This window comes from Gymnoscopelus microlampas (assembly GCF_963454915.1).
Source record: "Gymnoscopelus microlampas genome assembly, chromosome: 2".
Taxonomy (NCBI): Eukaryota; Metazoa; Chordata; class Actinopteri; order Myctophiformes; family Myctophidae; genus Gymnoscopelus; species Gymnoscopelus microlampas.
The window spans coordinates 18,174,283-18,188,870 of record NC_139939.1 but is presented as its reverse complement, the minus strand read 5'-3'; the positions used below and the strand labels follow the sequence as shown (position 1 = coordinate 18,188,870).

The following is a 14,588-nucleotide window of genomic DNA, read 5'->3' as shown; positions in this document are numbered from 1 at the left end:
AAAATAATAACAGAAAATGAATGGTTTTGGAATGGTTTGCTCAGACCTTGTTTAGAAAAAAGCTCTTTGATTATGGTTGATTCCATTCAAGTCTATGACTACTTCAGAATAATGATTAAAAAAATGCTAAGCTACACATTCACACATTGGGTAATAAAAAATAAAAGCAACTATTAGCATTTGGTTTGTCGTAGAGAAAGAAGTTGTTGACAACCACAATTCAGAACAATGTGCAAAAAATCTATTAGGGAGCCATGGTCAAGTCTCTATCAGCTCTCCCGCATGAGAAAACAAATTCCTACCACTGAGCTAAGAAGACATAACACCTTGTTGGCCAGGAGAGATATAGCACTACATTTCTGAGACCACCTCCAACCACTACAGATGTGGTAGTTACATTGTATTAACATACTAACATATACCAACATACTATAAACTAACATTTTATTCATTAAAATATATTCTGGATTGCAGCCTTAACGGCGTCGCTCTCTGCATTTCTCTCCCTTTGTTTCCCTTTATTCCAGCAAATTCCTCCCCCTACTACTTTGTCAGCTCTCCTGTGCTTTGAGCTCATCATGTTCCGCCTTCACTTGCTCAATCCCCTGCTATCTCTCATCTTATCACTCATTCCAATACCTAAAACGAACAAAGGAATGTCCACGCACGCACACGCACACGCGCACACACACACTTACTGGACCACCAAGCCAACAAGATTACAGTTGATCTTTGACCACCGCAGTGACAGCAAGACTGTGTAAACCGACCGGGGGAGGAGTGGCGAGGGTTAAACAACACCATGTTGGGTCTCAGGCCTCAGGGCATGACTAGCCTCTGTCTCTTGTCCTCTTTATACAAGGTATAAAGTATGGCACAAACACACAGCCACAGAGAGGGAGATGTGCATACAGATGTGGTCAGGTTGGAGGGGCACATCGAAGACGTGTGACACATGTCAAAGGGAGAATATACACAGAATTAAAGAGGTGCGAGGCTAACACTCATCACACTGCAGTTAAACCATCGTTACTGTACTAGGGTTTCATTAAGGGCCCTTAACCCATTAAGGCCTGAGGTTCCGATTCTACAAATGTCTTCTGAATCCTATAACAGTTTTCTGAAAAAAACGTATGTGTTGTTATATCAGTGGTTCTCAAACTTTTTCACGTCAAGGACCTTCAAAATTATATGCATTTGGCCGTGGACCCCCATCTCAATTTTTTTTGTCGCAGGGACCCCCAGAAGCAAAGATTTGAGTTAAAAATGTTTTTCAAAGATTTGCACACATTTTCACGATTTTTCAAATCTACTGATCTACAAGTTCATATGAGCTTGTATATCTGCCATTTTGTAATAGCCAAAGTATAAAATAATGGTTTAAGTGGTTACACAGATGCGTTCCCGGTTTTAATGGGATAATGGCTCATTTGTTAGCATCTTCCGCTGTGTTCCATTCTCCGTGGCTGAACTTGACACCCGCATGCGTGTGTGTTGTGTTCCCAAAGGCAAAGTGATAAGTGACCAGGACACTTGGGATGACTTCACTCTGCCTGCCTTTGTTTTACAAAAACACAAATATTAGAACACAGTTGGACTGAGACACAGCGCTACAGTCTATGATTTTTATCATTCAAACGCAAGGATCATGACAATTATGATTCGACAGTGAATCTAAATTATTCAGGCCACGGTTTAAATGTCTCTACTACTCCCCTCCCATTCTTCTCCTCTTCCAGCACATTGATAAAAAAAACATACTGCAACATATTGATTACATGCCATATTATCAATAGCCATAAAATACTTGAATTTTCAAGTATATGGTTGTGTTCATGACACCTGACGTTGACATTGAAAACACTTTTCATGACCCCATGACCGAGGCAAAGAAACCCCCTGAGTGGTTGGCACTGATAACAGAATCAGCGGCATCATCAAAGTCGGTCTTATCTGACTTCATCTGGTCTATGTCTGACTTGACATCTATGAAGGCTCAGACACAATTTACTTGCCATGTATAGCTAAAAGTGTGTGAGACCATTTCAACCATGTGCATCCAATAACTGCAAATCTAACTTGGTGGATAATCTAATTCATTGTCAGAAGAACACAGACGTTCAGCTGCTAAAGTGGCAGTGACTCCTCCACTACAGAAGATGGTAGATGCCTGGCAGAACAGCAGAATGAAGTGTGAGGTGAGGGGCGTTCAGGTTCAGCCTAGTGAGGCTTGGCTGATTGTTGTGAAATTTCCGCCTTTTCCCGCTGCATATTTAAGTGGCATGTCTGATTTACTGATTTACTCCGGACTAAATCCACGCGCGCGCGCGCACACACACACACACACACACACACACACACACACACACACACACACACACACACACACACACACACACACACACACACACACACACACACACACACACACACACACACACACACACACACACACACACACACACACACACACACACACACACACACACACAATGTGCCAGCCTGTACCAAATGGAGCTGTGGTTCAAGGTTCAAATCTGCTGCTTTAAACTGCACCGCCACCAAATACTTATCAACCTGAATGGAGCCACGCCGTCATAAATAAACCCTCGTTCGTAAAGTACCTATTTATACACATCTAAAAATAGACACTCTCTCACGTGTGCACGCACATGCATATACGCCGCTGGGCTGGCTGCCTCCCATCCGCGCACGCACAAACACACACACACACACACACACACACACACACACACAGGCGCACACAAAAGCCTGAGAACTCCGCGACCTCGTTTCCCCAAGTAACAATACTCCACAACGGGAGTACGACGGGGTATAAATCAGGCTTAAAAAGGCATTAACACAGCAGATACAGATCCAGGCAGGATATAAAGACCCAGCTAAACAAAAAAAAAGGCAGGACACAAACTGCAGCCCTCACCACCTGCAGTGAAATACGAGTGTGTTTATGTTCTTTAACGGAGAGATAGATGACACTAACAGGACTGGAAAAGAGAGAATGGGCGAAAGATAAACACTGCCAGACACAGACGGAGAGGGACAAGTCTAGGAGTGGCCAGCAGCAATGTGACAGATGCACAGATTGGGGGGGGGGGGGGGGTCACAGGATCAGGAGCACAGGTTAAAAGTGCAAAGTGTTTGTTTTTTATGTGTCCGTGCTCCTACACAATACAATCCTCATTGTCAATTTAACTCTGGGAGTGTAGTCTACAAAAGTTACCATTTGGTTACAGTTGTTAAACACGCAGTTAAACACGGTGTATTTCACTGTGTACACACAACACATAGTAATCTGTTGAATGTCCAACAACAAAACAGTAATGCTGAAACAAATAATGAACATGTACTTGTATTTGTTGAGCGATATACAGATATGGAGTGAGCGTGTGTGTGTGTGTGTGTGTGTGTGTGTGTGTGTGTGTGTGTGTGTGTGTGTGTGTGTGTGTGTGTGTGTGTGTGTGTGTGTGTGTGTGTGTGTGCGTGTGTGTACACACAAGCGTGCTTGCGTGCGTGCGCGTGTCTGTGTAAGGGAGAGGAGTTAGAAAGAAAGAAAAATAGAGGGAAGGAGAACTTGAAGGCCGGCTTTCAAGTGGATCGGTTGCTTTGCTGAGGGATCTACAGCAAAGCTGTGTGACTCAGACCGGCAGTAGTGCTATAAAACAGTGTTACACAACAGAGGCACAGGCCACATGCAAGTGACAGGTGATCTGAGAGGGAGGGGAGGAGGAGACCGAGGGAGACAGAGAGAGAAAGATTAGAGGAAAATAGGCAGGATGAGAGGAAAAGACTGCAAAACGAAGAAGCCAGTGGAGAGAGACAGAAGTAAAGTTGAGGAACAGGTAGCATCTGATGCTAGTTTAAACTCTGTCTTACGACGGTATTGTGTGCTTCTGCTTAAGTTACAATAGATTATCTACAAGCTCAAAATGCACGATGCAACTCGCTGTGAGCTGTGAGGAACAGAGAGAGAGAGAGAGAGAGAGAGAGAGAGAGAGAGAGAGAGAGAGAGAGAGAGAGAGAGAGAGAGAGAGAGAGAGAGAGAGAGAGAGAGAGAGAGAGAGAGAGAGAGAACAAGTGAGGATCATAATCTGGATTTGAGAGGGGGATTCAAAGAGACCGAGCAACAAAAAGAGGCAGGTGAAGAGAAATATCGAGGTGTCAGCTTTGAGAGGAAAACCAAACCTCTTTAAGGCATGATACCATGATTCTGTCAATCTCACGTCCTCTGAATGAAAAACAAATGTGTTAATGTGTCAAAGTGTCACTCTGCAAGTGCTTGTCAATCCTGAAATAGGCAACGGAGGACATGTTTAGAAATGCTGTCTCTGTGGCCCGCCATAAGGACTGACAATAGGAGTCCACAGGAGACCTAACATTTGATGGCCCAGGAGGAATTCCCTACTCGAAAGATCATCCCCTCTGATGAGTCCTTTTAAAAGACAGTAAACCGGAGTAAACGGATGCGTCTGTTTACTGTGGTGCTGCTATGACAACTGAATTTCCCTCGGGATCAATAAAAAAGGTCTATCTATTAACAGAAAGACGTGTGCCAATCCAACGCATTATGCTGATACATCGCATAGTAACAGATCATGCATTACCTGTAATACACACACTATCATGCATATGTTTATATACAGTATACAGTATATACATACTGTACCTACATTCATTAACTATCGGATAACACATAGGGCCAAGAGGTTACGCTCTCACACAGAAAACTGTGTACAGCATGGAGTTTCTCACTATCTGTCACACACAAACATGAGAGAAGGTCCATTGTTCAATAAACTGCAGAGAGCCAACTTCTTTGACCACTTTAACCCTATACTTTGTTGACCGGAGTCATCCAGGGATCTATTTTCGGTACCTCCATTTTTTCCCTCTGCACCAAATTTCTTTACATTTCTTCAAAAATAGCCGGCCAACAAGCGCTGTTGCGACTATTTTTGCAAAATGTTCGCTAGGGTTCATATGGTTAATCAGCGGCTTTTGAATTAGCCTTAAGTAAAATATATCTACATTAGATGAATGGAATCAGGTGATACTTGTATACACAGTGATATGTATCTACTATCATATATCTTACACTCATGTGAGGCCCTGTAGCCCTTGTGCCATTGGTATCAAATACATCTCTGACTGCACCAACATTGATTAGATACATTTACAGTACATGATTGTACTAGAGATACTGAATGAAAAATTGAGGATTTTGGAAGTGAAGTGAATTTAAATGTATAATTCACAGCTCTGCTACTGCACATCATATCAAGTTATACTGTAGTTCACTGCTACTGACCACAGTATGACATCCAATCTCCAAACAAACCAAAACACAGCAACTATTCTCTTATTGCCATAATCTTTTGATCTGTCAACCTGATGTGGGTCTTCCTGCCATCGTGACATGGCTGTCAACAGGATCAACTGGTCATATGACATACTTAGATGATGTCTCGGCAGGTATGATTATGACCATGAGCACGCATTGCAAGATGCCCTGGTGTTATGGTAGCGATACACTCACACAGACAGTCAACTTTAAACTAGCCTTTAAACTACTTTTAACCTATTTTGGGTGTGTCATTATAAGCAAATATTAACCACTTCAATCCTATACTTAGTTGACCGTATTCCCAAGGGCTCTGTAATAGGCCTCCTCCTGTTTTCACTCGGTTCTACACTTAAATATCTTTGCCAAAAATAGCCGATCACAGTCATCGCAATGTGATGCATTGTGAGCTTGTAGATCTGTTATTCTGGCTGAATGTGAGGCCCAGAATAGGGACGCCAGGGTTCATGTAGTAAAGATAAATAAATAAATCTAAAATATTTGAGAAATGTTCAAAAATAGCAATAATAGCAGATCTACAAGCTCGGCTATTTTAGCAATTGTTGAGATAGGGCTTAAGTGGTTAATTTGCATGGCAACCTTACTAAACTGAGATGTCTTTATTGTCTTGTTACTATCTGCATACGAATGTGCTCTTTGCTCTATAAGGCATTGGGCGATTAACCTGTTGAGTGCTTCATAAACAAATGTGACTTGCTTTGAGTTTGTTGTCATCTAATTTAAAATTAATGATTGACTGTGAAACGTAATACTTTAAATGAAAACAAAAAATCATTAACCCAAAGACACTTGACAGTCCAGCTGACCACTGCATCTCACAAAGAAATATGCAAGTCATCCACATTAGCTCATAATTCATCCATACAAGCCTAAAATATCTGCCCGGAGTCCCCCAAGGCTCTATATTAGGCCCCCTCCTATTTTTGCTATATACTAAACATCTTTGCCGAAAATAGCCGATCTACAAGCTCAACGCAACACGTTGTGAACTTGTAGATCTGCTATTTTCACTGACTGTTTGCCCCAGAATAGAGACGCTAGGGTTCAAATGCTTAAGAATTCAGAGGTGAATTATACATCCATCTTACCCTTCAGTTTTTCCATCGCGCTCTGCCCCGCCCTCTCGGACACCCTCCCGTCTTCCCTCTGGTAGCGGTCGTCCAGGAAACGAGCCGTGGCCTCGGATAGGTGGACCTTGCCCGCCACGCCCAGCTGCTCCATCAGGTTGGCCAGGTTGACGTCGTTGGACCACACGTCGAACTTGAATCGCTTCATCCCAAGGATCCCGCACAGCACCGTGCCTGTGTGGACGCCGACACGCATGTCGACCGTCTCGCACGTCTCCTGGCAGAACTGCTCGATGGCCTGAATCATGCCCAGGCCCATCTCCACGCAGCAGTAGGCGTGGTCCGGTCTGGGCTCCGGGCAGCCGGCCACGCAGTAGTAACAGTCGCCCAGAGTGCTGATCTTCTCGCAGCAGGTGAGCTCGCAGAGACGATCGAAGCGCCCAAACAGGTCATTGAGGAGGCCCACCAGGGCAGGCGCCGTCTTATTGGCGGACATTCTGGTGAAGCCCACGATGTCGGCGAACAGGATACTGACAGACTCCATGCGTTTCATGTTGAAGGGCCTGAAGATGATCTGGCCCCGGGGGATAGATGTTTTCTTGCGCTTGTGATGGTGGTGGGGATGGTTCTTGGGGCTGGCTGCGATCGATGACGATCGATCGCCTCCCCCTCCTCCGCCTACCGACACGGCGGATGCAGAGCAGGCCCCGGTGGAGTAACGTTTGCCTGAGTTCTCTCCGCCACCGCCCTCGTCGTCGCCCTGCTTCATCAGCTCATCTGCCACCCTCCGGGGCATGACCGAATGGATCATGCGTTCCTTCAGGGCCTTCTCCACCTCCAGGTCCTTGCCATGCATGATGGCCTGGCCCACTTTGAGGAAGGTGCTGCGCGATCGCACCTCTGACATAATGAACAGATGGATGCCAATGACATGAGCACATAGGTGGAGCAGGGCTTTAGCGGGTACCAGCCAGTGAAGGGTGTCTCCATCCCTGTCAGAACCAGACCCACCTCCTACATATAAGTTACTGTCATATGTCCTCTGAAGCAGCGGCAGCCATCCCAAGGTCTCAAATAACACAGAGTACAGGAGCCCCAGTAGCACGGAGGCATACATACGGACATGGAGAACACTGTATAGCAACAACAGAACTTCTGTACACAGGGAGAATGTGCCCACGGGGGAAATGCAGGGGGCCTTGTCTGGGGTTGGATAGGTGGAATTCCGACGCCAGGCCCATTCCAGGTCAGAATAGCCTGCGGTCTGGATCTGTGGGGCTAAGGTAATGGCAAATGTCACCACGATTAAGAGCAAGGAGGCTTGGTTGTACAGGACCGTGTAGAGGTGGGTTAAAGTAAAGCAAAACAGGAGTACTAGTAGCAGGACAAAGGCTGCCGTGGGGGCAAGGAAGGTCACAGGGTCACAGCGGTCGCTGTTGACTCCGAAGTACACCCCCCAGAGGACAGCCACCACGGCCAGGTAGAACAGGACGTAACGGAACCGCCGCTGGGTCTGAGGGAAGCATCTCTCTCGGCACGCCTCTTCCAGGATGGCAGAGTCGAACTTGGGGTCCCAGCACTGGGCGGCGGAGCGCTCAAAAAGCGGTGGCACCTTCCTCTGGTTGTGCACGGTGGTCATGAAAGACGGTCTCCTCCCAGACTCACCGGAGCTGCAGCTGGAGGAGATGCTGTACTTGTGTGGGCTCACTGGGTTCACTTTATTCACAGCCCCACCATAGCCGCCGCCTCCTCCTCCTCCTCCTCCACCACCACTGTTGGTAGTCCTTAGCGGCTCATGGTGATACTGCTGCTGCTGGTGGTGCACATGTGGCGCACTGTTGGCGATCCGCACCGTCACAGCTCCATCCCCGCTGGAGTCGCAGCTGACTTCCGTGCCATGATGCCCATGCATGACAAGCTGCCGGTGCTGTTGCAGAGTGGCCATGTTGTACTGGTGGTGGAGTGGTGGGGTGGAGGGAGCATACACTAATAATGTCTTCTTTAATGATGGCTGGTGGTGATTGTGGCTGGCTTGGCGATCAGGCGGGTTGTTGGGGGGGCGCGGTGTGTGCGCGCATCTGGCACGGTGTGAGAAGGGAGAGAGCTGAGGGGTTTATTAGGAATAAGCAAACTGCATGAATCGTGCGCGCGGTATAAACAGACGTCGTTAACTACGCACAAGGTAGCCTCTGCACACTCACTCAATATGAAACTGGCCGTTCCAGCTTCTTGAGTAGTTCATTATCCGACCCCGGCGGTATTACGTCAATACTCACATTCCACGCATCTGTCTCTTCTTCTTCTTCGGAGGCTCTTGAGCAGCTGTCCCGGTTCGAGCCCCTTGTTTGTCTCCACAGCTGCGGCGAATACACTGTCATTACGCTTTCTCCCTCCAGAAAGGAACATCCTTCTCGGAAAGGGTTTATAAAACCATGTCATAACGCCCCATACGAACGCCGTGTTCATCGCTTGAAAACCCTCTCCTCTGGCTGTAGTGTTTATTCTACTGCTGACAGTGACAGCTTACGTCAGGAAGAGAAAAAAAAGTCCAGCGTTGAAAAAAAAAAGTGGGGGGAAAAACCAACCAAATTTCTCTTGCGTAAAAACAGCCTACTTAATAACGTTTAAGACCAGTGGTTCACTAGGGCTGTGACAACTTGTTGAGCCATCCCCATGGGTTGTTTTCAGGACGCATATCATATCAAATGGTCAACAAATGGCTACAAAAGTTACAGCCGTCCCTCTTATCTACTCAACACACACGCTTCAAATGGTCCATTTTATACAGCCAGCCCCCTGTTCCTTTCCCCTCTCTGTCTGTCAGCCATGAGTCAGTGCTGCTCAACCCATACATACGCCTTTTCCTCTCGTCTTCACCCGAACGGCCACTTTGCCCAGCAAGTATTCTAGAATTGAATGAATACTAGGGAGCCGTGGTGTCGGTCCACGACATCCCAAAAATGACAAGAGGGACGTGCGTGGTCGTGTTCGGTCCGCTCGGTGCAACAGGCGGGCCTGTCCCACTGGATCCAACCACGTCTTTTCCTGAACTCCCCTGTCCGGATCTCCAGCGTTTATTCCCCCTCTTTCCAAGACGTCAAGGGGTGGCGAGGTTGTAATTTGACCAACGTCTAGATCGAAGGAGAAGCGCTGACCAAATACTAGACCATGGATGTTATCTTAGATCGGCTTCTGTTGAGGGAGTGTCACTAAACTTGTTGCGCACAGTTGGCAAAAACATAAAGCTATAGCCTACCAAGAAGAACAGCCCCCGGAATAGGCGAGTCTATAAATAGTGATGATCAAATCAAGTATCGGGCTAAAAAACCTCTTGAAATAGCGACGGAGAACTCTTCAACTTTAATGTTGAAGAGTTCAACTTTAGTCCTGCGATATGCCAGAATAAACCGCCCGACACCCAAAAACAACTGCTCCAAATCATCAAGGCATGAAAACGCATTCAGAAAGTCAGATATAATAGATCCCCCCGTGTCCAAAAAACTCAAGAGTCAAAAAAAAACTTGAGTAAAAAAACCTCTTGAAATAATCACTCCAGCGACGTAGAACTCTTGAGTGCGTAGCCTATAGCCTATTATGTTTAACTTTAGTCCTGCGATCTGCCAGAATAAACACCAAAAACAACTGCTCCAAATCATGAAGGCATGAAAACGCGTTCAGAACGTCAGATATATAATAGTTCCCCCCTAGGTGTCCAAAAAAGCTTCCAAACTTTTTCCCAGGCCGTATTTCCTGCGTTGTGAGAGCGGACACACACACACACACACACACACACACACACACACACACACACACACACACACGCGCGCGCACGCACGCACGCACGCACTCACGCATACACGCATACACACACGCACGCACGCACACACTCACTAGTAGGCTGGCTTTACTTGCGGAGTTTAGGTTGGGAATTTCCTCCTCCAGCCTGCTGCATTCCCCAATGAAGCCCAAATCCCTTGAGCAACAAACCCCCTTGATCGAGTTGAATCCCCGTCGTGCTCGATGATCAAGCAGCGGACACGGCGCTGTCCAGTGTTGCCATGTCCGCTTAATACAAGCGACTTTGGGCTTGTTTTTCTGTAAAGTTGCTTGTAAATATTGGTAGTTTGCGGGTTGCGTTTGGGGGGCTTGTTTCGTATGTTTAGTTGTTGTTTATTTGGGCTTGTTTCCAATTTTTTTCTTTTTTATTATTTAAACAAGTGGTTCTCAAACATTTTTCATGTCATGGGCCCCCAAATCAAAATGTTTTATGTCAGGGACCCCCCCCCCCATACAAGACATTTCACATTTTTCTTCAAGATTTTTGTTGGGGGAAAATAAAATAGCAGATCTACAAGCTCATAACGCCTCGCATCGCGACGCGTTGTGAGCTTGTAGATCGGCTATTTTCAAATAGCCAACGTATATTAAAGGGCGAAGGGCTCGCTTCTTTTTGGGCTTGTTTTCATAGACCCGGTTGCTTGTTTCTCTCTCAGAACCTGGCAACGCTGTGCGCTTGTCTTCTTATCTCCCCACGAATTCCTCAGGTCTGGACAGCACTAGTTTTCCCTGGCATGTTGTTGCTCAACAAACACAACACTGTGTAGTGGTGGTAAAAGTACTCACACGTTTTACTTAAATACAAGTATCAATACGGCAATGTAGAACATTTACTTGAGTAAAAGTACAAAAGTATCGGTATCAAAATGTACCTAAAAGTAGGCTACCAAAAGTAAAAATACCCATTATGCATAAAGTCGGAGTCCCATTTCACAGGTTTCAAATCTTTGAAAATAGCAGATCTACAAGCTCACAAGGAGTGGGATCACGACGCGTTGTAAGATCGGCTATTTTTAAATAGCCAAAGTTAAAATAGGCATATAGGCCTATGTGGTTAATGTATGTTTCGTAATAATTATCCAAATCTACAAATGAAATGTAACTAGTAGGCTAACTGAAGTTTTCAAATAATTGTAGTGGAGTAAAAGTACAATATATTTGTCTCTGAAATGTATTGGAGAAGAAGTAAAAAATATTGAAAATTGGAGGTAGGCCTACTCCAGTAAAGTAAAACCTGTTTAAGTAAATGTACTTTCCACCACTGCACGAAGTGTGCGCTTCTCTCTCTCTCTCATAGAGGCAAGGCAGGCGGCCGCCTGCCCAACTAAAATCTCGCCTCCCCTAGAAAATAAAGTAGCCTAAAAGACTGACTGAGAAACAGGCAGTGAATAAAATCCAAACAGAAAACCGGCCGTCGGGCCGTTAGCCCGCCAGACAGCCAATACACTATCCATTCAGCAAAGCGACCCTCGCCTATAGTGATGCAAATGTCCTCATGGGGTGCCAGGGGTGGGGGTCTGGGCCATCACCTGTAAAAGGGGCTCTGAGAGCAGCTTGAGCCATTCATTACTAAACTACAACATGAAGAGACCACCGCTGAAGAAGAGACTCATCCAGAGGACACTATACCTTTCACTGCCAAGACCAGGACCGGTCCAGGCGGCTCCAGGACCAGCGCAATACATACATTGATTATACTTGCATATTGTTTTTATTAGCGTGTCTCAGTTTTGTAGTCAGTGTAGTGTTGTTGTTAACTTGTCTTGGTTCCCCCGCGATTTTCCCCCGAGGGATCTCGCCTGCCCTAAACTTAATTCCTGGGAACCCCACTGCTGTAGATTCCTCCTCCCTTTGGCCACTGATTATTAGCCACCCGTCTGTCCGATCATTCAGCTTTCATCTTTAAACGGCAAAGAAAACACTTTACAATGGGTTTCGGGGGGTCTTCCCGTCTACCCATCCAGGCGAGGATAATAACTGTGGCTCCCGATGCTGCCACCATCTTTCCTGACTGTCTGACTGTGTAGGAAATTCTCCCCCAGCTGTTGTGGTGGTGGGTGGGTGGGGTGGGTTTCCAATCAGTGTTGCCAGGTTGTGCGAGAGAAATAAGCAACCAGGTCTATGAAAACAAGCCCAAAAGAAGCGTGAACATTACATTGGCTAAAAATCTTGGGGAAAACAAAAAGGAAGATTTTAACAACACAAATCTTGTATGGGGGTCCCTGGCTGGCATAACATATTTTCAGATTTGGGGGGGGGGGGGGGGCGCAGACAAATAGCCTACATATTCATTTGGGGGTTCTTGACTTGAAAATGTTGAGAAACACTGGTTTAAACAACATTAGGAAACAAGCCCATATAAGCAACTACACTTTTAGAAACAAGCCCCAAAAAAACGCAAACCGCAACAACCAATATTTACAAGCAACTTTACAGAAAAACAAGCCCAACGTCGCTTATAATAAGAAGACATGGCAACGCTGTTTCCGATCCAAAGTGAGCTTAGTTCAGTCACAAAAATACAGGGGCGGGGGCTGGGTGCAGAGGCGCGCGCGCATTAAAGCTTTGTGGCAAGGACGAGCACGCACTTTCGGGCTAGAATTAAAATGTAGAACTAGGAAACATTAGGATTAGGGTTTAGCAGTGGTGGAAAAAGTACTCAATTGTTTTACTTAAGTAAAAGTATCAATACTGCAAGTGAGAAATACTCTGTTAGGGCACGGCCACACCGCACTTTTATTTTACCTCTGGGGCGGAATCTGCCAATGCTTTGTCAATGCAAATGCCTGGATTCTTGGAAAAAATCCGCAAGACCATGAATCCAAGCATTTGCATTGACAAAGCATTGGCATATTCCGCCCCAGAGGTAAAATAAAAGTGCGGTGTGGCCATGCCCTTATGCAGAATATGCCATTTCACAAGTTTTCAAATGTCTAAAACTCTTTTGGAAATAGCAGGTCAACAAGCTCACAATGGGTCATATCAAGATGCATTGTGAGCTTGTAGATGGCTTTTCAAATGGTTGAAATATATGCAGAGCTAAAGTGGTCAAAATCTACAAAGTAGCCTAAAAGTAGGCCTATTGTAAAGTAAAAATACCTACAATGTTTATAAGTAGGCCTAGGCTACAGTACTTGAATAGGCATACACATGTATTTAGTTACTTAACACCACTTGCATAACGCCTCTAAATATTAATGTATTTATCTTCACAGTGTGACGACCACAAACGCTATTAGCCTATGTTTAGATTTTGATTCTACTATACTGAATCTACATTTTGAAATGAAATTAAACGTGTCTTTTCTTAGACAAATCTATATTGAGGTGCTCCGAAGTTCATATGAATGTGGCAATAATATTTTCTGCAACACCTTCATTCAGTCATAATTTATTCCCCTATAGTGTATTATTGAATGTAGGCCTATTGATATTGATGTATTGTTCCAGGTTTTGTGATTTGACATTTGGATAATAGGCTACTTAAAGAAGTTTAGATCCATTTTAGATCAATTTCACCCAAGTTGTGTAAAGAAAATAAACTGAGTATTTCAGGCCTATAAAGAGATCACTGCTGTCTATGTTATAATGTATATCGTGCATCTGCACTGTACGTTTTTGTACTGTACACTGTAGGTGTCACGTCAGTAACATTAAAGGGCCATTTCACCCATTTCAAACCTATTTTGTAGTGTAGGCTATATCCATTTGTTTTATTAAATGTCATGATGATTTGAGTGTGTGCAGGGATCTAATTTTAAATAAGCCATTGTGCTTTTATGGGTGATCCAGTTTAGTGGACATCGTAATGTCAACTGTACTTACATGTACTTTTTTCATGTCTTTCTAAATAAAGTATTTCAATCAATCAATCATTTTAATTGGTCCTAAGATGATGCCACAATTTCTGTCTACCCAGGAGGGCTGTATAGCTCAGAATCCTGCCTGCCAGTGTGTCACTAGGTTTGGTCATTTCAAAATAAGATTTCAAACTTAAAAAAAAAAATTTGATACAAGAACAATGTACCTATTCTATTTCAGCATGCTACATTTCAAGGAAGAGAAAGGCTATAGTTTCTATTTGCTTGGAATCCCCATCGATGATGTTAGGGTAATATTTGTTTTGTTAAAATAAGTGTTAAATTGGGGGAAGAAAAGGAGAAAGAAATACCAATCAGAAGAGAGAACTCACACAGGACAAAGGCTAAACAAGTGAAATTGGAAGTGACGACACAAAGAAATTAGCAGACGAAATTAAAACTGGAACACAATCAAATTGAAGATGATCAATTCTCCTGATTGGC

General features: G+C 44.8%; 1 protein-coding gene across 1 annotated transcript in view; it reads right to left on the bottom strand.

The window, feature by feature from the left end:
* The window catches only part of LOC311061952 (adenylate cyclase 9), a 45,736-nt gene extending 35,304 nt beyond the window's left edge, over positions 1 to 10,432 (bottom strand). Inside the window, exons 1-2 of the mRNA XM_084080676.1 lie at positions 8,724 to 10,432; positions 6,469 to 8,525 (exon numbers count right to left, since the gene is read on the bottom strand). Of these exons, the coding sequence (XP_083936802.1) occupies positions 6,469 to 8,525; positions 8,724 to 8,734 (2,068 nt within the window). The 5' untranslated portion in view covers positions 8,735 to 10,432. The remainder of the gene's footprint in view (positions 1 to 6,468; positions 8,526 to 8,723) is intronic.
* Positions 10,433 to 14,588: the final 4,156 nt, after the last annotated feature.